Source organism: Neolamprologus brichardi, chromosome 7 (assembly GCF_056152115.1).
Source record: "Neolamprologus brichardi isolate AB-2024 chromosome 7, ASM5615211v1, whole genome shotgun sequence".
Lineage (NCBI taxonomy): Eukaryota > Metazoa > Chordata > Actinopteri > Cichliformes > Cichlidae > Neolamprologus > Neolamprologus brichardi.
In genome coordinates this window covers 62852042-62872294 of record NC_142110.1, presented here as the reverse complement: position 1 = coordinate 62872294, position 20253 = coordinate 62852042, and the positions used below count along the sequence as shown (strand labels likewise).

The window sequence follows — 20253 nt, the reverse complement described above, 5'->3', positions numbered from 1 at the left end:
TTGTTATTACCCAATTTCCCTCGGGGTCAACCTTCAGGATCAATAAAGTTTTATTGAATTGAATTGAATAAGTGGGTGGAGTTTCCACCCTCAGCCACAGCTGTGTGCCCGAGAATCTAATCTAATCTAATCTAATCTAATCTAATCAATATGATTGCAATATTCTATTACAATAATAGAGTTCAGGTTTGTTAAATAACAGCTGAAATGGTAAATGGCCTGCATTTGTATAGCGCTTTACTCAGTCCCTAAGGACCCCAAAGCGCTTTACACTACATTCAGTTATTCACACATTCACACACTGGTGATGGCAAGCTACGTTGTAGCCACAGCTGCCCTGGGGCGCACTGACAGAGGCGAGGCTGCCGGACACAGGCGCCACCGGGCCCTCTGACCACCACCAACTCTAATGGACTCAGAAAAAAACACATGTTAATATGTTCATGTGGGCGTAGCATTTTCAGTGGGACTGCTGTCATGCAAAATCTGCAAACGTCAACTCCAGTTTCGTTTTTTGGTTTTCCAGCTAAGGTAATAAACCACGTGCCAGTGACTCACTAGGTGTGGTGTTTTTATTGTTTGTAAGTTTTGTTTTCCTTTTCTCACAGCTGACTTTGCTCGATAAACCAGTCAGGTTTCGTTTCATACTTCCACCTGAGTCATAAAAAGCAGCCGCTTGTACTGCAGAGTCATTTTAGCATCATGTTTTCATGGGGAGAGGACTGGCAGCAGGGCTTTCGCTTGAAAAGACCCTCAAATATTTCACCTGCTGATGGAGTACGCTCTTTAAACCTCAGCTTTCAAGTCACAGATCTTTCAGCAGGTCACAGACTGCTTGCATTCATTAAAAGAAACGGGGATGCTTACATCATTCACACAGTTGAGAGCCAAGATGAGGGAAGAGTGAGAGGGAAACAGAGTGAGTATCAGCTTTATGTCTCTGTCTCAATTTCACTTCTCTGCCTGTGTTGATCCACTATGACCTGCTCTGTGTGTGTAAATCTGCAGAGATTGTGAAATGCGAAGAGAAGATTGAGGCTGTGAGTTGTGGTGAAGATGTGGTGAGGATTCTGTCTGAAAGTGGCATCGTTTTTTGTGTGGATCAAGCTCGCCCCCCTTTCAGTCCCAGGTGAGTCAAAGATTTGCAGCTTCAGTTTTTAAGGGATCGTCCTTCAATTTCCAGTTGAATTCACAATAACCTGCCGTTGTAATCACAGAAGAGTTTGATCACTTCTTGCATGTGTTCTGTCAGCACACCAGAAGCACTGCGCAACAAACAGGTGTCTCAGGTGACTTGTGGGAGCCAGCATACAGTCGTTTTGACAAAAGGTAGCGTGAAGTATGTAGTAAGCAATAACTGGCTTGAGAACCTGAATGAAAACGAATCCTTTTCACAGGTTTAGTGGATTTAGGGGTTTAATATGATAGAGAAGTATTATGTTGATTTTCCTCACAGATGGTCAGTTGTATACTTGGGGCCAGGACTCCAGGGGGCAGCTGGGTCTGGGCACAAACGAGCAATACGTGAATTCACCCCAGCATGTCAGATCTTTGTCAGCGATCCCAGTGGTCCAGGTCGCTGCAGGTGGAGAGCAGAGCTTCGCCCTCTCTGTCTCTGGAGGAGTGTTTAGCTGGGGCAGAAACGACTGTGGACAGCTCGGACTGGGTGACACTCAAGGTACTACAATGAAAGTTTAAATCTCTCTCTCTCAGTATCTGTCAATATCGCACTGAAGTGTGGTTCCCAGAAGGAATCTGATGTATATGTACTCAAGGTGCAGGTATCAAAATAAGCATGCCATGCTCAGTATTTTGTTTTTCTCATAGACAGACATACACCGACTCCGGTTCATTACCTAAACATGAAGAAAACTGTTTCCATTTCCTGTGGGAAGGACCACACTGCCGCCCTGACAAAGGTGAGTCAACAACAGTTAACAGGCTCACATAAAATTTTACCAACAGAACAAGCAGAGAAACAATTAAATGCTGACTATGATTTAAATGAGCTGTGATTAAAACATTGGTAGATGTCAGAAGATGTATTTTGTGTTGAACTCAGTATTTCAGTTGTGGTCTTTGTTGTTGTTTCCTTGTTTATTTCCATAATCTTTGTTTTTTGTTTTCTTTGCGCATCTTTCAAATTACTTCACGCTTTAATTTGAAGGTTGCTTTACAGGAGGGAATAATAGATGAATGCATGATATTTGATATACACTCGATCTGTGTCTTATTTTGTTTGTTCAAAGTTGACTCCAGTTATTTATACTGAGGTTTCTTTTATTTGTCTGTTTTTAATAAGAAGAAATTCCAGTAATTTCATATTATCATTGATCATTTTGCATTAATTATGAAAGCGTCTTTTTGTTTCTTATTCTTTGGCTTCTGATTGCTTTTCCACAAACTCCTGAGATCATATGTACATGGCAAAAATGAATATGGACTGTTGTCTGGTTCTCAGGACAGTGCAGTGTTTACATTTGGCTCTGGTCAATATGGACAGCTTGGCCACAACTCGTTACAAAATGAACTGCGTCCTCGGCTTGTTGCAGAGCTCTGGGGGGCAAAGGTCACAAAGGTTGCATGTGGGAGGTAACATTTAATTATAATTATATCATAAATAATTGAAAAAGAAAAGCGTTTACTGCTGAGCGAACGGAAACTTCAACTTCTGTCTTATATCTTCAGAGTGATCATACTGAGGTCCACCAAAAACACAGATGTTTAAAACCTTTGAAAAAGCATGTTTTACATTGTGGACTTTGCTTTTCGTGCACTCTTTTCTCAATCAGCTGTCACACACTGGTACTGACAGAATCCAAGAAGGTGTACTCGTTTGGGTGTAATGAACAAGGGCAGCTGGGACGTGGAGAAGAGACTCAGGCATCAGTGCCACTACCTGTGCAACTGCCACATGGTAAATACATTTATCTGAACAGAAGAGTCGATTCAGTTTACAATTACACAAAAAAAAACAGTAACAATAAAATAATTGTATTATTATAATAATTAAGGTGTGTCACATCCAACTGTATAGATAGAAGTTATAAACCTGACAATGACACACACATATATTCACTATGCAGCAATAAAAAGTGCTACTCAGAGGTACTGAGTCTTCTGAAACCAGTGAGGAGATGCACTGTTGGGCTTTGCACTTGCTGCAGGTGTAACACAGATGAGCCAATAGCCCAGTAGATAATTGGGTATACCTTTAGTTTAAAATAATTAGTAATTCTGACTATAAGGGCTTGAATATAATCATAGACAAAATGTTTGGCCATGCATCAAATACTGGAAAACTTAAAATAATCTAAAAATAAATGTCACGGACTCACGGCAGGTTTTAGGTTTTCTGCTGTATGTTTTTAAAGTGCTGATGAAAAAAATAATTTAAGCAAATAAAACTGGACCTGAATTTGATCCAAATAACCAAGTTAACCACAGTTAGGTGGTTTATTGCCTAAATGTCACAAATTAAGCCCACTGTAAGAGCAAGTCGCTATATCTTATCTTTCTTTCTGGAACTGAAAAACCATCCCATACAGTACAGTTGACTCTTAGGTAGATAATTTCTCATCTGTTTTTATTCTAGACATTTCTAACATCTATGCAGGAGGAAACACTTCATTTGCAACATGCACGCCTAATGAGGTACCAGCACAAATGCATACAGTTCAATTCAATTTTCAATTCAATTTTATTTATATAGCGCCAAATCACAACAAATGTCGCCTCAAGGCGCTTCATAGATACAGAGAAAAGCCCAACAATCATATGACCCCCTATGAGCAAGCACTTTGGCGACAGTGGGAAGGAAAAACTCCCTTTTAACAGGAAGAAACCTCCGGCAGAACCAGGCTCAGGGAGGGGCGGCCATCTGCTGCGACCGGTTGGGGTGAGAGAAGGAAGACAGGATAAAGACATGCTGTGGAAGAGAGACAGAGATTAATAACAGATACGATTCAATACAGAGAGGTCTGTTAATACATAGTGAGTGAGAAAGGTGACTGGAAAGGAAAAACTCAATGCATCATGGGAATCCCCCGGCAGCCTACATCTATTGCAGCATAACTAAGGGAGGATTCAGGGTCACCTGGTCCAGCCCTAACTATATGCTTTAGCAAAAAGGAAAGTTTTAAGCCTAATCTTAAAAGTAGAGATAGTGTCTGTCTCCCGAATCCAAACTGGAAGCTGGTTCCACAGAAGAGGGGCCTGAAAACTGAAGGCTCTCCCTCCCATTCTACTTTTAAATACTCTAGGAACAACAAGTAGGCCTGCAGAGCGAGAGCGAAGTGCTCTAATACGGTGATATGGTACTACAAGGTCATTAAGACAAGATGGGGCCTGATTATTTAAGACCTTGTATGTGAGGAGCAGGATTTTGAATTCAATTCTGGATTTAACAGGAAGCCAATGAAGGGAAGCCAAAACAGGAGAAATATGCTCTCTCTTTCTAGTCCCTGTCAGTACTCTTGCTGCAGCATTTTGGATTAACTGAAGGCTTTTCAGTGAGTTTTTTGGACATCCTGATAATAATGAATTGCAGTAGTCCAGCCTGGAAGTAATAAATGCATGAACTAGTTTTTCAGCGTCACTCTGAGACAGGATATTTCTAATTTTAGAGATGTTGCGCAAATGGAAGAACGCAGTCTTACATATTTGTTTAATATGTGCGTTGAAGGACATATCCTGGTCAAAAATGACTCCAAGGTTCCTCACAGTGTTACTGGAGGCCAAGGTAATGCCATCCAGAGTAAGAATCTGGTTAGATACCAAATTTCTAAGCTTTTCAGCGCCGAGTACAATGACCTCAGTTTTATCTGAGTTGAGAAGCAGAAAGTTAGTGGCCATCCAAGTCTTTATGTCTTTAAGACATTCCTGCAGTTTAACTAATTGGTGTGTGTTATCTGGCTTCATGGACAGATAGAGCTGGGTGTCATCTGCATAGCAGTGAAAATGTATGCTATGTCTTCTAATGATGCTGCCTAGGGGAAGCATGTATAATGTAAACAGAATTGGTCCTAGCACTGAACCCTGTGGAACTCCATAATTAACCTCAGTGTGTGAAGAGGACTCTCCATTTACATGCACAAATTGGAGTCTATTAGATAGATATGATACAAACCACTGCAGTGCAATACCTGTAATACCTACAGCATGTTCTAATCGCTCTAATAGAATATTATGGTCAACAGTATCGAATGCTGCACTAAGGTCAAGAAGGACAAGCACAGAGATGAGTCCACTGTCAGAGGCCATAAGAAGATCATTTGTAACCTTCACTAAAGCTGTTTCTGTGCTGTGATGAGCTCTGAAACCTGACTGAAACTCTTCAAATAAACCATTCCTCTGCAGATGATCTGTTAGCTGTTTGACAACTACTCTTTCAAGGATTTTTGATATGAAAGGAAGGTTGGAGATTGGCCTATAATTAGCTAAGACTGCTGGGTCTAGAGATGGCTTTTTGAGTAAAGGTTTAACTGCAGCCACCTTGAAGGCCTGTGGTACATAGCCGATTATTAGAGATAGGTTGATCATATATAAGATCGAAGAATTAATCAATGGCAGAACTTCTTTGAGCAGTTTTGTAGGAATGGGGTCTAAAAGACACGTTGATGGTTTGGAGGAAGTAATTATTGACATTAACTCAGAAAGATCGATTGGAAAAAAAGAGTCTAACTTAACATCAATGGAACTACAAGTAGCTGTAGATAATATTACATCTGTGGGATGATTATTGGTAATTTTTTCTCTAATGATAAAAATTTTATTTGTGAAGAAGTTCATGAAGTCATCACTAGTTAACGTTAAAGGGATGGTTGGCTCAAAAGAGCTCTGGCTTTTTGTCAGCCTGGCTACAGTGCTGAAGAGAAACCTGGGGTTGTTCTTATTTTCTTCAATCAGTGACGAATAGTAAGCTGTTCTGGCTTTGCGGAGGGCTTTCTTATAAAGCAACAAACTATTTCTCCAGGCTAAATGATGATCCTCTAAATTTGTGACACACCATTTCCTCTCCAGATTACGAGTCGTCTGCTTGAGGGTACGTGTTTGAGAATTATACCACGGGGTCAGGTACTTCTGATTAGAGACCTTAGTTTTCAGTGGAGCTACAGTATCCAGAGTCGTACGTAGTGAGGAGGTAAAATTATTAACAAGATAATCGACCTCTGTTGGGGTAGCGTTCAGATAGCTGCTCTGCTCTGTGTTGGTACAGGGCATTGACGATGATAACAGTGGCTGGATTATATTCTTAAACTTAGTTACAGCGCTTTCAGAAAGACATCTACTTTGATAAAGTCCACTCTCCACTGCTGCGTAATCAATTATTGTAAATGTAAATTTTATCAAGAAATGATCAGACAGGAGAGGGTTTTCAGGAAACACTGTTAAATGTTCAGTTTCTATGCCATATGTTAAAACCACATACAGTGCAGTAAGGATACCTGTGGGAGGATGTAAACATGGCTTTACCAGTTATATCTACTTGTGAGGTCATGTGTCTAAACCAAACATGAACCTTTGCTTCTTTCACAGGGCGCTGATAACGAGTCAGGCAGTGGCACAAAGAACAACGTGACAGAACACTCTATTGATAACATGATTGACAAATGGGTCTCTGCATATAATCCAAAGCTGTCGAAAAATCTAAAAGAGTAAGTCTAACACAAAAGCAGCTGTTATTGTTGTTGTATGTAACTGGTTTGCTGCACAGCATGTACACTGTAGCCTTAGTGTTCAATTCAATTCAATTCAATTTTATTTATATAGCGCCAAATCACAACAAAAGTCGCCTCAAGGCGCTTCATAGATACAGAGAAAAACCCAACAATCATATGACCCCCTATGAGCAAGCACTTTGGCGACAGTGGGAAGGAAAAACTCCCTTTTAACAGGAAGAAACCTCCGGCAGAACCAGGCTCAGGGAGGGGCGGGGCCATCTGCTGCGACCGGTTGGGGTGAGAGAAGGAAGACAGGATAAAAGACATGCTGTGGAAGAGAGACAGAGGTTAATAACAGATATGATTCAATACAGAGAGGTCTGTTAATACATAGTGAGCGAGAAAGGTGACTGGAAAGGAAAAACTCAATGCATCATGGGAATCCCCCGGCAGCCTACATCTATTGCAGCATAACTAAGGGAGGATTCAGGGTCACCTGGTCCAGCCCTAACTATATGCTTTAGCAAAAAGGAAAGTTTTAAGCCTAATCTTAAAAGTAGAGATAGTGTCTGTCTCCCGAATCCAAACTGGAAGCTGGTTCCACAGAAGAGGGGCCTGAAAACTGAAGGCTCTCCCTCCCATTCTACTTTTAAATACTCTAGGAACAACAAGTAGGCCTGCAGAGCGGGAGCGAAGTGCTCTAATAGGGTGATATGGTACTACAAGGTCATTAAGATAAGATGGGGCCTGATTATTTAAGACCTTGTATGTGAGGAGCAGGATTTTGAATTCAATTCTGGATTTAACAGGAAGCCAATGAAGGGAAGCCAAAACAGGAGAAATATGCTCTCTCTTTCTAGTCCCTGTCAGTACTCTTGCTGCAGCATTTTGGATTAGCTGAAGGCTTTTCAGTGAGTTTTTTGGACATCCTGATAATAATGAATTGCAGTAGTCCAGCCTGGAAGTAATAAATGCATGAACTAGTTTTTCAGCGTCACTCTGAGACAGGATATTTCTAATTTTAGAGATGTTGCGCAAATGGAAGAACGCAGTCTTACATATTTGTTTAATATGTGCGTTGAAGGACATATCCTGGTCAAAAATGACTCCAAGGTTCCTCACAGTGTTACTGGAGGCCAAGGTAATGCCATCCAGAGTAAGAATCTGGTTAGATACCATATTTCTAAGCTTTTCAGCGCCGAGTACAATAACCTCAGTTTTATCTGAGTTAAGAAGCAGAAAGTTAGTGGCCATCCAAGTCTTTATGTCTTTAAGACATTCCTGCAGTTTAACTAATTGGTGTGTGTTATCTGGCTTCATGGACAGATAGAGCTGGGTGTCATCTGCATAGCAGTGAAAATGTATGCTATGTCTTCTAATGATGCTGCCTAGGGGAAGCATGTATAATGTAAACAGAATTGGTCCTAGCACTGAACCCTGTGGAACTCCATAATTAACCTCAGTGTGTGAAGAGGGCTCTCCATTTACATGCACAAATTGGAGTCTATTAGATAGATATGATACAAACCACTGCAGTGCAATACCTGTAATACCTACAGCATGTTCTAATCGCTCTAATAGGATATTATGGTCAACAGTATCGAATGCTGCACTAAGGTCAAGAAGGACAAGCACAGAGATGAGTCCACTGTCAGAGGCCATAAGAAGATCATTTGTAACCTTCACTAAAGCTGTTTCTGTGCTGTGATGAACTCTGAAACCAGACCGAAACTCTTCAAATAAACCATTCCTCTGCAGATGATCTGTTAGCTGTTTGACAACTACTCTTTCAAGGATTTTTGATATGAAAGGAAGGTTGGAGATTGGCCTATAATTAGCTAAGACTGCTGGGTCTAGAGATGGCTTTTTGAGTAAAGGTTTAACTGCAGCCACCTAGAAGGCCTGTGGTACATAGCCGATTATTAGAGATAGGTTGATCATATATAAGATCGAAGAATTAATCAATGGCAGGACTTCTTTGAGCAGTTTTGTAGGAATGGGGTCTAAAAGACACGTTGATGGTTTGGAGGAAGTAATTATTGAAGTTAACTCAGAAAGATCGATTGGAGAAATAGAGTCTAACTTAACATCAATGGAACTAAGAGTAGCTGTAGATAATATTACATCTGTGGGATGATTATTGGTAATTTTTTCTCTAATGATAAAAATTTTATTTGTGAAGAAGTTCATGAAGTCATCACTAGTTAACGTTAAAGGGATGGTTGGCTCAAAAGAGCTCTGACTTTTTGTCAGCCTGGCTACAGTGCTGAAGAGAAACCTGGGGTTGTTCTTATTTTCTTCAATCAGTGACGAATAGTAAGCTGTTCTGGCTTTGCGGAGGGCTTTCTTATAAAGCAACAAACTATTTCTCCAGGCTAAATGATGATCCTCTAAATTTGTGACACGCCATTTCCTCTCCAGATTACGAGTCATCTGCTTTAGGGTACATGTTTGAGAATTATACCACGGAGTCAGGCACTTCTGATTAGAGACCTTAGTTTTCAGTGGAGCTACAGTATCCAGAGTCGTACGTAGTGAGGAGGTGAAATTATTAACAAGATAATCGACCTCTGTTGGGGTAGCGTTCAGATAGCTGCTCTGCTCTGTGTTGGTACAGGGCATTGACGATGATAACAGTGGCTGGATTATATTCTTAAACTTAGTTACAGCGCTTTCAGAAAGACATCTACTTTGATAAAGTCCTGTTACTGACTAACCTCATGAACTCTTCACAGGGAAATTCACAGGATGCTCACATCTCCATCCTGTATGAATCAAAGCTTTCTTGACAGGAGGTAAGAACACCATTTATGAGCATGATCATGACTTCTTTATGTCTGTTGAATTTAACATTTGAATATACACATTTGTCATTTTCTTCATGTCAGCAAAGATAAACATTTCCAAACTTCACCAACGTACTCCGGTTTGGACGTGTCACTTGCACTGCGAAGTTTTGAGAAGCTGGTGATGCGAGATGTTGTTTTTGCAGAGGTATCGAACTGGAATGTGACTAACACGCGTTTGTAACCTGATGAGTAATTAACTAAAAAAGTAAGAAGTGGACTTTAATTAAACCTTTAATTAATAACAAGTTGCATCAGCAGGCTGAGACTGCTGTTCTGCAGCTGCTTCCATCTGTTGATATGAACCCTGTGGGAGTGGAAGGATTGAGGATCTTCCTGCTTCTCAATGAACTTCTGCATGCATGCATACAGAAATGCAGATGGCAACAGAGCAAAAAGCTTGCTGATGCAGTCGCTGCTACCATGCAACGACTCCCCAATGAAAGCGTCCAGATTTTAGGTACGGTGACACCTACTATTTTGCTTACTGGCTGTCCCGACTTTAGTGCAGTTCTCACATCAACATCATTCTATCCAACTCCAACAGTTCTCAAAGCAGTTAATGCATTTCTCATAACACAATCTCACATATGCAAAAAACACTAAACTAACAACTAATTTAACAAATCTGAGGAATTAGTCCAAAACCTTGCTGAAGCTTTGCGATTTAGAGCTCATAATTATGTCACAACTCAATTATTATTTAATGTAATTTAATTGTTTTTAAAGCAATTTTAAAGTCTGTTGTTCAGGCATATATTTAGGCAGACTTTAACAACTTTAAAATCTTCAGCACGTCTATTAAAAGTGTATTTATTGGATTAATCTATACTGTTTAAATGCATCAGTGTATTAAATGATAGCATTTTATTCTAACGAACACTCTAGACTTCTTAATCCATGATATCAGCCAGTGAAGAGCTGACTGTAACTTTGTCATCCTCAGGGGAATGGTGGTCCTCACTGTCACCCTCCGACACGATCAGATATGTTCAGGTGTGGAAGACGGCCCTCTCGTGGATCCCAATCTTTAAGTCTGCTTCTTGCAACTCTCAAGCCAGAAACGTACTGCTAATCCTCCAGCATATGTACAATGTCAGTATCAGAAATTATCAAAAGTTAATTAAATGTATTACTGCTCAGCTTTTCAACAAAAAAAGTTGGATTTTCACACAGCCAGTATAACAAATACTACCACTTCTTGTTTTAAGACCAATGAGATAAACAAGAAAATCCCAGAAACAACTTTTTGCCTCGAGCTTAGCCAGATGTTTCTAGAGGAGGATCTCAAACGTTGGCGAACAAAGTCAAAGCTCAAGGTGAGGTCAGCTGACAACAAGTACGTTGAACCTGCTAAGATGGCAGTCAACCCAGAAAATGACTCATTCATGTTAACACACTGTTAAGCTCACTAACTGTTTATGTGGGTTGTTTCTTTGTTTTTCCAGAATGCAGATGATCTGCCTGTGATTCTTTGCAAGTACCCATTTGTGATGGATCTGAAATCAAAGAAACTGGTTTTTGACATGAATTCTGAATTCACTCAGGTAACTTCACCACCCTGTTATAGGAAAACAAAAGCAGAATTTGTAATTTTCCAGTCTGCGTTAGTGTGTATTAGTGATCGCACTTTAAAGCTACACTATTCAGCAGTTTTATATAACAGACAAAACAACCATCTATAAAAAACAAAGGAGTCACAACAGAAAATAAAGTAACAGAATACAATCATAAATCAGCAGCTGCCCTCAGAGCTGCAAAAGATTCCAACATTTTGTTGTTTTATTTGTTTTAGTTCTCTCACAGTTCAGGCAGGCGTCAGTTTCAGAACCTCAGAACAGAAGCAAGAGCCGGTCTAGCTCACTTGGTTCACCAGCTGCCTTATATACATCACAATTGGAATTTAAATAGAGAATTTCTTTTAAAATCATGATACTTTGTTTTGTCTTGCAGAAGGAACAGCAGGCGCCTCCACAGATGGTTTTTGTTCTTCCTTACGGATGGATTCCCCAGCCAAAACCCAAATTTTTTAAACTGCAGCTGCAGCGTGCATCACTTTTCGAAAGCACCTTCAGAGAGCTGGCAGCTGCTGCTCACAGCGACTTCAAGAAGCCACTTGTGGTGAATATTTGATTGATTTTCACCTGATGATTAATGCATAGCCATTCTTCTGCAACTGTTCTTACCAGAAGCATCTCTAATATTTATATTTCTCAGGTCCATTTTGATGAGGATCCAAAGATCAAAGATGTCTACAAACGAGACCTTTTTCACCACCTGTTTCTTAAAATGGTGTCAGAAGAATCTGGGATGTTCATGCTCAATGACTCCAAAACCCTGGCATGGTTTCCCTCCAATGTAAGACTTTAAAACTGAGCCCACCAACTGTATAAAATTGGTTAAAGGATTAAAGTTTTAACGATAAGCAATAATAGAACCAAAGTGAACTTTTATTAATGCAGGCAACAGAGGAGAGCAAGAGAAACTTCTTCCTGTTCGGACTACTGTGTGGCTTGGCCTTGTACAACCAGTGTATCATACACTTACCATTCCCACTGGTTCTGTTCAAGAAGCTGCTCAGTTTAGAGCCGACACTGGAGGATATGATGGAGTTCAGCCCGACTGTTGGACGGTAAGTATCCATTTCATTTCAGTAACACAAGCTGCTGCTGGTCCCACAACCTGGCCCCGGACAAGCAGAAGAAAATGTATTTCAAGTTGTGGTGGTTACAGTAACTTGTGACTGCTGTAAAATGTACATAGTTGAACTTCTTTTATTACAACTTTTTGTTTTAATTTCTTTAAAGGAGTCTGCAGACCATCTTAAACTATGAAGATGATGTTCTGGATAATCTCTACATGGACTTTTTGGTATGTGTTTTACTATAGAAGATGATCAGTAATCTGTCTCATTCTCAGGTTTTGCAGCTAAACTCATCTGATTTATAACTAATTTACAGATAAACTGGGATGGAATAAAAGTTGACCTGGATCCTCAAACTCCTGGAAAGCCACTGACAGGTCAAAATAAGTAAGCATATAAAACATGACATGCTTGTGAGGTTCATCTGCAGCACCTTTGTCTCTGTGAAATATTTGCTGATTTAAAAATTTCCCTACTAAACAGGAAGGAGTTTGTGGAGGCCTATGTGAATCATGCCTTCAACACATCAGTGGAGAGTCTGTTCCAGGAGTTCAAGCGAGGCTTCTTCCTGGTGTGTGACCAGGATTTGGTGAGGCTGTTTCGACCAGAGGAGCTGCAGGGAGTGCTGGTCGGCCAGGACGTGTATGACTGGGAAAAGTTCAAACAGGTACAGTCAGCCAAACAGACACAGGCTGTAGTTTCACAGCTGTCCTGTAGCACAATAACTGTGTACTGCATACTGCCAAAAGCACTCAGTCGGCTGCTTTAACACAAATATGAACTTGAGTCACATCTCAGTCTTAATCCAGACTTTTATATGATAGTATAATATAATAGTCAGCCCACCCTTCGCAGCTATAACTGCTTCAACTCTTCTGGGAAAGCTTTCCACAAGGTTTAGGTGTGTTTATGGGAATTTTTTGACTGTTCTTCCAGAAGTGCATTTGTGGTGTCAGACACTGATGTTGGAGGAGAAGGCCTGGCTCATAGTTGCTGCTCTAATTCATCCCAAATATGTTCTATCAGGTTGAGGTCAGGACTCTGTGCAGGCTAGTCCAGTTCTTCTACACCAAACTCACTCTTCCATGGCTTCATGGACCTTGTTTTGTGCACTGGTGCCCAGCCATGTTGGAACAGAAAGTAGCCATCCCCAAACTGGAAGCATGAAATTGTCTTGATATGCTGAAGCATTAAGAGTTCCTTTCATCTGCACTAAGGGGGGCGAACCCAACTCCTGATAAACAGCCCCACACCATAAGCGCTCCTCCACCACACTTTACACTTGGCACAGTGCAGTCAGACAAGTTGGCAACCACCAAACCCTGACACATCCATCGGATTGCCAGTCAGAGAAGTGTGATTTGTCACTCCAGTAAACACATCTCCACTGCTTTAGAGTCCAGTGTTGAGATGCTTAAATCACTCAATCTGACGCGTTGCATTGTGTTTGCCAGTGTAAGGCTGGGATGCAGCTGCTCAGCCATGGAAACCAATGAAGTTTGGACATCTGTAACAATAGCAGAGTGCAGATATTGGTGACTTAAGTGCACTATAAGCCTTAGCATCAGCTGACTAGCTGTCATTTCCAATTACCTCCACTTTGTTATAATATCACTAACAGCTGACTATGGAATATTTAATAGCAAGGAAATTTCATGACTGGACTTGTTGCACTGGTGCATCCTATCACATTACCATGCTGGAATTCATTCAGTTCCTGAGAGCGACTCATCCTTTCACACATGTTTGTAGAAGTAGTCTGCATGTCTATGTGCTTGATTTAATACACCTGTGTCCATGGAAGTGATTGGAACACATTAATTTAATGATTTGGATGGGTTAGGGAATACTTTTGGCAACATAGTGTATATATGCCTGACTTTAAAAACTCTATGATTATAACAGTCATTTTCACTGTTTTCAGAACACAAGTTATGGTTGGAAATATCATGACCGCCACCCCACCATACAGATGTTTTGGGAGGTATTTGATGAACTAACTGAAGAGCAGAGGAAAGATTTCCTTCGTAAGTACTTGCTGAAGCCTCCATTATGATATGTTACTGAAATCACACTGTATCATATAAAACATTCGATTTTTCTGCACTTTACCAAGATATATTAGAGAGCAGCATTGTTCTGATTAATATACTGTAAAGCTGCTTTATGGTTGAGTTAGTCATCAAATGCAAAAGAGACACAACACCTCAAATTCTGACAGATGATTTTAAGTATAATGACAACGTAGTGACTCTCTTACTATAATTTGAATAGGTCAGTAGATCTGACGAATATACCTTAATAACAATATTTCAGTCAAATTAAAGATTCTTCATAGCCTGGTTAAGCCTTTTTAAAAAGCCATGTGTTTTTGCACTGGGCCCTGATTCTGTTTTTATTATGCTTGTTCAAAGTACAAAAACGTATGCCAAGGAAAGTGGGCCAAAATTCCTCCCAAAGCTCTGTAAAGATTCATTACCAGTTATCACAAACACTTGACTGCAGTTCTTGCTGCCAGGATGCTTCCACCAGTTAATACATTTAGAGGTCAATTGCTTTTTCACACAGGGCCAGCTAGGCTTGAATGTTTTTTTCCTTAATGAATGAAATTATAAATTAACAATTGTATTTACTTATTACACATAAATGTGACAAATATGCAAAAATACTTTTTCCTGTGATGTGATGATGATAAGATGTATGTAAAAGTTTTCAAATTTACTAAAAAGTTGTTAATTATTTGCTTAATGAGATAACATTTTTAGTATAAGCTAGCTTAGGTGAGCCAACCAAATGACCAAAAATGATGAGCAGTGCTATCTTCATATAGAATTGTGAGAATTTTTTGGATATTGATGAGCTTTTTCACAATATACTGACCTTGATAGCTGTCTAACTATCATTAATTAAGTAAAATTATATTTTCTTTCCATTGTTGTTCTTCAGGGTTCCTGACTGGTTATAGAAGAGCTCCAATTCTTGGCATGGACCAGGTCAAGATGAAGGTTTTTGCTATGCAGTTTCAGAGCAGCACCTGTGATCAGCACTTCCCTGAGTCAGAGACATGTCACTCTAATCTGTATCTGCCTTTTTACTCAACTAAGGAGATCATGCGAGACAGACTGACAGAGGCCCTGCTAGCAGATACAGATTTCACACTGTGATGGTGGATCGTATGCAGCTCTAAAGGAGCGTGCACTGTGTCTGAGCTGAGGATAATTTCAGGATAATTTACACTGTGTGTTACAATAATATTACACTATAGCAAATGCAAAAAATTCAACATCCCTACATAAGACAGCTGTGTAACAGCATCAGCATCATAAGGCACTTTAGAATTATCTGACTTTTCTTAATATGTCATAATTTATCCAATAATTTAAGTTACTGCTGCATTATAATTCTTATGAATCAAATCTAATTTTTATGCTCAGACAAACATGAACAGGAGAATGTTTTGTTTTATAACTAATATATTGCTATAAACACCTGACTATGTAATACAATCCAATAGAGCACTTCTGTATTATTTATCACTTTATTCTTTGTGTTTTGTTTAATTCTGGTGGGGTTGAATTATTTCCAATAATAAATGTTTAACATATGTAACATTGGTTATTTGGAACAATAAAAATGTTGCTTACCTGGTGTCAGTAAATCACTAATTACTGCAGTCTGAGGTTTCCTTAACACGATGTGAAGAAGAAAGAGTGCAGTAGTACAATAGAGTCACAAGTGATGAAAGCTGGGACATATATTTGAAAAAAAAAAATGTTTTTCATAGTATATGTTAAAAAAGCAAGCATAGTTTCTTCAAGCCAGACAGATGCTATAGATAATAACAAGTCATCACTTATTATGATCTAATCTAATCTAATAACTAGATCAGCCTACAAATGCAGCTGATCTGTAAAGTCAGCTTACAGAAATATATAACCACATATCATCTACAAAGAAACAAAGCTTTATTACATAAACTCGTTTGTGGCCAATGTGAAGCATCTAACAGAAAGAGGTCGAATGCATATCCTTGAAGAACACCACAAATTTTCAAGTTTCTACACAATGAATTACCATGGGACAAGTAACCACAGTAAAATATCAGTGGCAGAGAAATAAAGCTACTACTCTTTAAACAAAATGGAACAGAACAGTTCATGATTTGACCAAAGTGTGATTGTAAATCACTACTTTTATCTTCCAAACAGGAAGGAGTTTGTGGATGCCTACGTGAATCATGCCTTCAACACATCAGTGGAGAATGTGTTTCAGGAGTTCAAGAGAGGCTTCTTCCTGGTGTGTGAGCGGGATTTGGTGAAACTCTTCAGGCCAAAGGAGCTGCAAGAAGTGATGGTGGGCAAAGACTTCAGTGACTGGGAAAAGCTGAAACAGGTAAACAGCTGTTAGTGACACAAAGATGTAATTTGTCTGCAATTCTTTTATCACATCCCATTATTGTGAATGAGTTATCTTTGGTATATCTAACAGTCTCTTTCACTATGATTAGAACACACATTATGAAGGTGAATAAAGCGCAGACCATCTCACCATACAGATGTTTTGGGAGGTCTTTGATGAACTGACTAAAAACAAGAAGAAAGCTTTCCTTTGTCAGTACTGTATTTCATGTTAACGTGTAAAACAATAAGTGTGAATCTTATTCTTCAGTATGTCCAAAGAGTCACAACAAAGCAACGAATCACAGGGAGTTAATAAAGTAAAATATTGGGGTTTTATGACCTGAGTTTGATGGAAAAAGCATTTGACCAACAGCTGAGATGGTTGAGCACTAACGCCTGAATTGACAGACTGATTTCAGATGTTGTGCACAAAAATTAACACATAAAAAAAAAACCTCACAGAGTTTGACTTTTTTCCTCCTCTGGGGTTTGTGACAGGATTTGACCGCGTGCCCATTCTCAGTATGGACAAAATCAAGATGCAAGTCAAAGACACACACGTGCTTCTTAACCTTGGAGCTGCCGTCATATTCAACTAAGGAGATCATGCAAACCAAACTCACAGCGGCCCTGAGCAACAATAAGTGGATCCTTAAGTGAGCAACAATAAATATTTTTGGGTTTTTTTACTGTACTGAACAGAAGACATAACATTGTAACACTGAAGGGGGCGGATAGAGAAATTTTCTTAGGGTGGCACGGAAATCAAATGTGGTGGCAAAATTACACATATTCAGGTGTTACATTCCATAATACGCATTATATATCGTTAAAATACAACAAATGCAGTAAGTGTACACATGTTTCATATAAATATACTTTGTAACTTTCTTATTTTCTTTAATCTACATGATTAAACATTTCAGTTACATAAAACATGCAATTTTGTCATTTTATGTACTGTAGCCTATATAATAAATAAGTATGTATCCAGTAAGTATAAAATCCACAAAGCTACACAACATGGGGTGGTTCATTTCCAAACACAAGTCTAACGTCAGTTTCACACTTTTTTATTATTAGAAATAATTGAATTGTTACATGTTTAAATTTACACAAAATACCAGAAATCTGCACTGTCATGGACACTTTTTTCACCAACATCTAAAAAACTATTAAAGATAAAAGGTGAGTGGATGGAATGACCACTATATTAAACAGTTTAAATATAACGTTTGAAAAGCACATGTCAACTGAAAGTGTAATGAAAGAAACAAAACCTTAAATGCATTCTTGGTGGATTTTAATTGACCTAATACGAGCAATCATCGCCAGTACGATTATTTGTGTTATTATGTACTCTGTGTGTTAATGTGTTGTATCATCTTTTTTAGGTTTCCTAGTCATTGTCAGTTATATTAAACACAAAATATAAAAAGTTTGAATCGGCCCTCATCTTCCAAGGTGGAGTGGCACCGTTCCCTCTATGGCTGGTTAAACTCTTAAAATTGTGCATTCATATCAGTGTAGACATGTGAAGAAAATACAGGCAGAACTAAGTAGATCCAGCTTTCATTCAAAAACATTGGTCCTCATTCAGTATGTGTATGGAAACATCGTTATCCTGTGCAAACAAAAAACACGTGCACACACAAAATTACAGGAAACCTGTGCAAACTTTGTTCTTACCACTGTGTGTTTGTTAATGACTCTGGATCATCCACATACTGTCATGCTTCTACTTCTCTTTGCACATAAGCAAGTTTACCTCAAGGTGAAGTGGAGAAAGTGATGATGGTGTAAGAGAGACGCCAGCATCACTAAAGCAGGAAAACAGGAGGAGATATGACTAAAGAAACTGAAACAATAGTGTCACAAGTCAGTGATTCATCTGTATTTCATTACATGAATATGTTTGTGTTCTACACACAGATTCAGAACAAAGGATGAAGGTCTGGTTGTTTTAAAAACTCTTAGTAACATTATTATTATTATCATTATTGCTGTTGTAGTTATCATTTGATCATTAATTACATTTCCAAAACACCATGTAATAAAATGATTGATTGATTGATTGGTTACAATTAACTTAAAAGAAAAGTTCTGGAAATGGCTTTAAGGCTCCTGTGCATTCCTGGCTGGCACATCTCTGCAACATTGTGTGCAAGTCTGGCGGTGGAACACGGCACCAGCACTTTATCCTCTGAAGAACCCCGCATGTCTTGGGGTTGTTTTGTAGCATGTCTGTTCTTACAAACTGAGCATTAGTACAGATGCAGTGACAGCTTGGTTCACATTGTTAGAATGATTCTGTTCATAGAGTTTGAGCAGAACTTCTACGTACGTACAGTGCTGTGAAAAACTGGTTCAGATCATTAAACAAATTTAAATATAAGACAATGATCACACAAGTGAACACAAAATGCAGTTTCTAAATCAAAGTGTTTATTATTTATGTCAAGATGCGTGGCAAGAACCGGGACCAAATGCAGGACTTTCCCATCAGAGTCAGTGTGTTTATTTACAGTGAGAAATGTGAACAATCGTGAAACAGAAGGAAAGAAGTGGTTTTGGTGAACGTGCTCCTGACTCCCGCTCCATGCTCATGGTCCGTGGTTTGACAGGCAAACAGCTCCAACACTCGAAATTTACAATTTAAGTTCCTAACAAGACAAGATCTTCTTCTTCTATAGACATGTTCCCTGTTTAATGGTGCGTTTGGCACCAAACTCAGTATTTAGATCCAGCCGTCAGTAAAAGTGTTTTCACTCACTCCCAGCAGAGAGCATGCAGACATTTCACCTCTCATCTTCATCTTCGGTTCTAAAACAAGCTGAATAAGAAGATGATGAACTGTCCTCCTGAGGTCTTGGCCTTCTCTCTGTCAGTCAGATTAATTGTGTCTATTGACAGTGATCAAATCCAGCACACCTCAGAGCTTCATTAGAGCATACAAAGACTCAATGTATTTTATAGAGTCATTCAATTGTTGATCTGTCCTGTGTGAAAGCCCCTAAATCTGTAACATTATGGATTAACCAATCCCTCTCTCTTTCATCCTTTAATTACATTAAATGAGGGTGCTGTACATATTTTTAAACTACTCTACAAATAATAAATGTCTTTGTTGCCTCTCAGTCGAAGTTTTATGATGATTTCAGGTGATTAAGTTCAGCGTTTACCCTTAATTATGTGTGACTGTCATCACATGCATCATCCACCATTCATGTCACACCCCTGGCTGAAGGGGAAAGACAGAAATGGACACCTCGCTGAAAAAATGAATGTATTTAAAAAACAAAGTCAATGTCTGTAATATGTGAAGTGTGTGGATGGGTGTGTAAGGCAAATAAAATTCAAATAATCCCAAATGACCTGGAAGAATGAGCGATAGAAACTGAGGTTGCAGACGTCCATATATAGTCTCAGTTGAGTAACTAAGCATGGTGACAAATATTGCTCTAAACAAGCCACTCCCTAGTACAAGTAGCCACCAAACCCTGGAAGTGGATATAGATGTCTAAGAGCCATCACACATGTTGTCACACACACACATGTTGTTCTGGGTGATGTCAACATGAAATGTACAGTAAAAATGAGCACAGACAGGTGTTCATCAGAAATCAAAGAAAACATTGCAGATTTGATTGACCTGACAACATTTTTGATTTGTGCATGTAAAGAAAGTCAATTACAATGAA

At 39.2% G+C, this 20253-nt stretch overlaps 1 protein-coding gene across 2 annotated transcripts; it reads left to right on the top strand.

Annotated features, from left to right (window-relative positions):
* Positions 1–702: 702 nt before the first annotated feature.
* LOC118455304 (putative E3 ubiquitin-protein ligase HERC3) lies at positions 703–15790 on the top strand. Of its 2 annotated transcripts, none has more exons than XM_087844070.1 (23): positions 703–919; positions 1009–1129; positions 1253–1329; positions 1457–1678; positions 1828–1919; positions 2462–2592; positions 2793–2917; positions 3596–3654; positions 6538–6656; positions 9398–9457; positions 9551–9656; positions 9770–9968; positions 10455–10603; positions 10720–10827; positions 10957–11055; positions 11462–11629; positions 11726–11866; positions 11971–12140; positions 12316–12379; positions 12469–12539; positions 12636–12819; positions 14077–14179; positions 15099–15790. In XM_087844070.1, exons 1-23 carry the CDS (start codon positions 703–705, stop codon positions 15314–15316), a joined length of 3003 nt encoding a protein of 1000 aa, XP_087700196.1. In that variant the 3' UTR covers positions 15317–15790. The 2 variants fall into 2 exon arrangements, with proteins under 2 accessions (XP_087700196.1, XP_087700197.1); XM_087844071.1 differs by having other exon boundaries at positions 9767–9968.
* The last annotated feature ends 4463 nt before the right edge of the window (positions 15791–20253 follow it).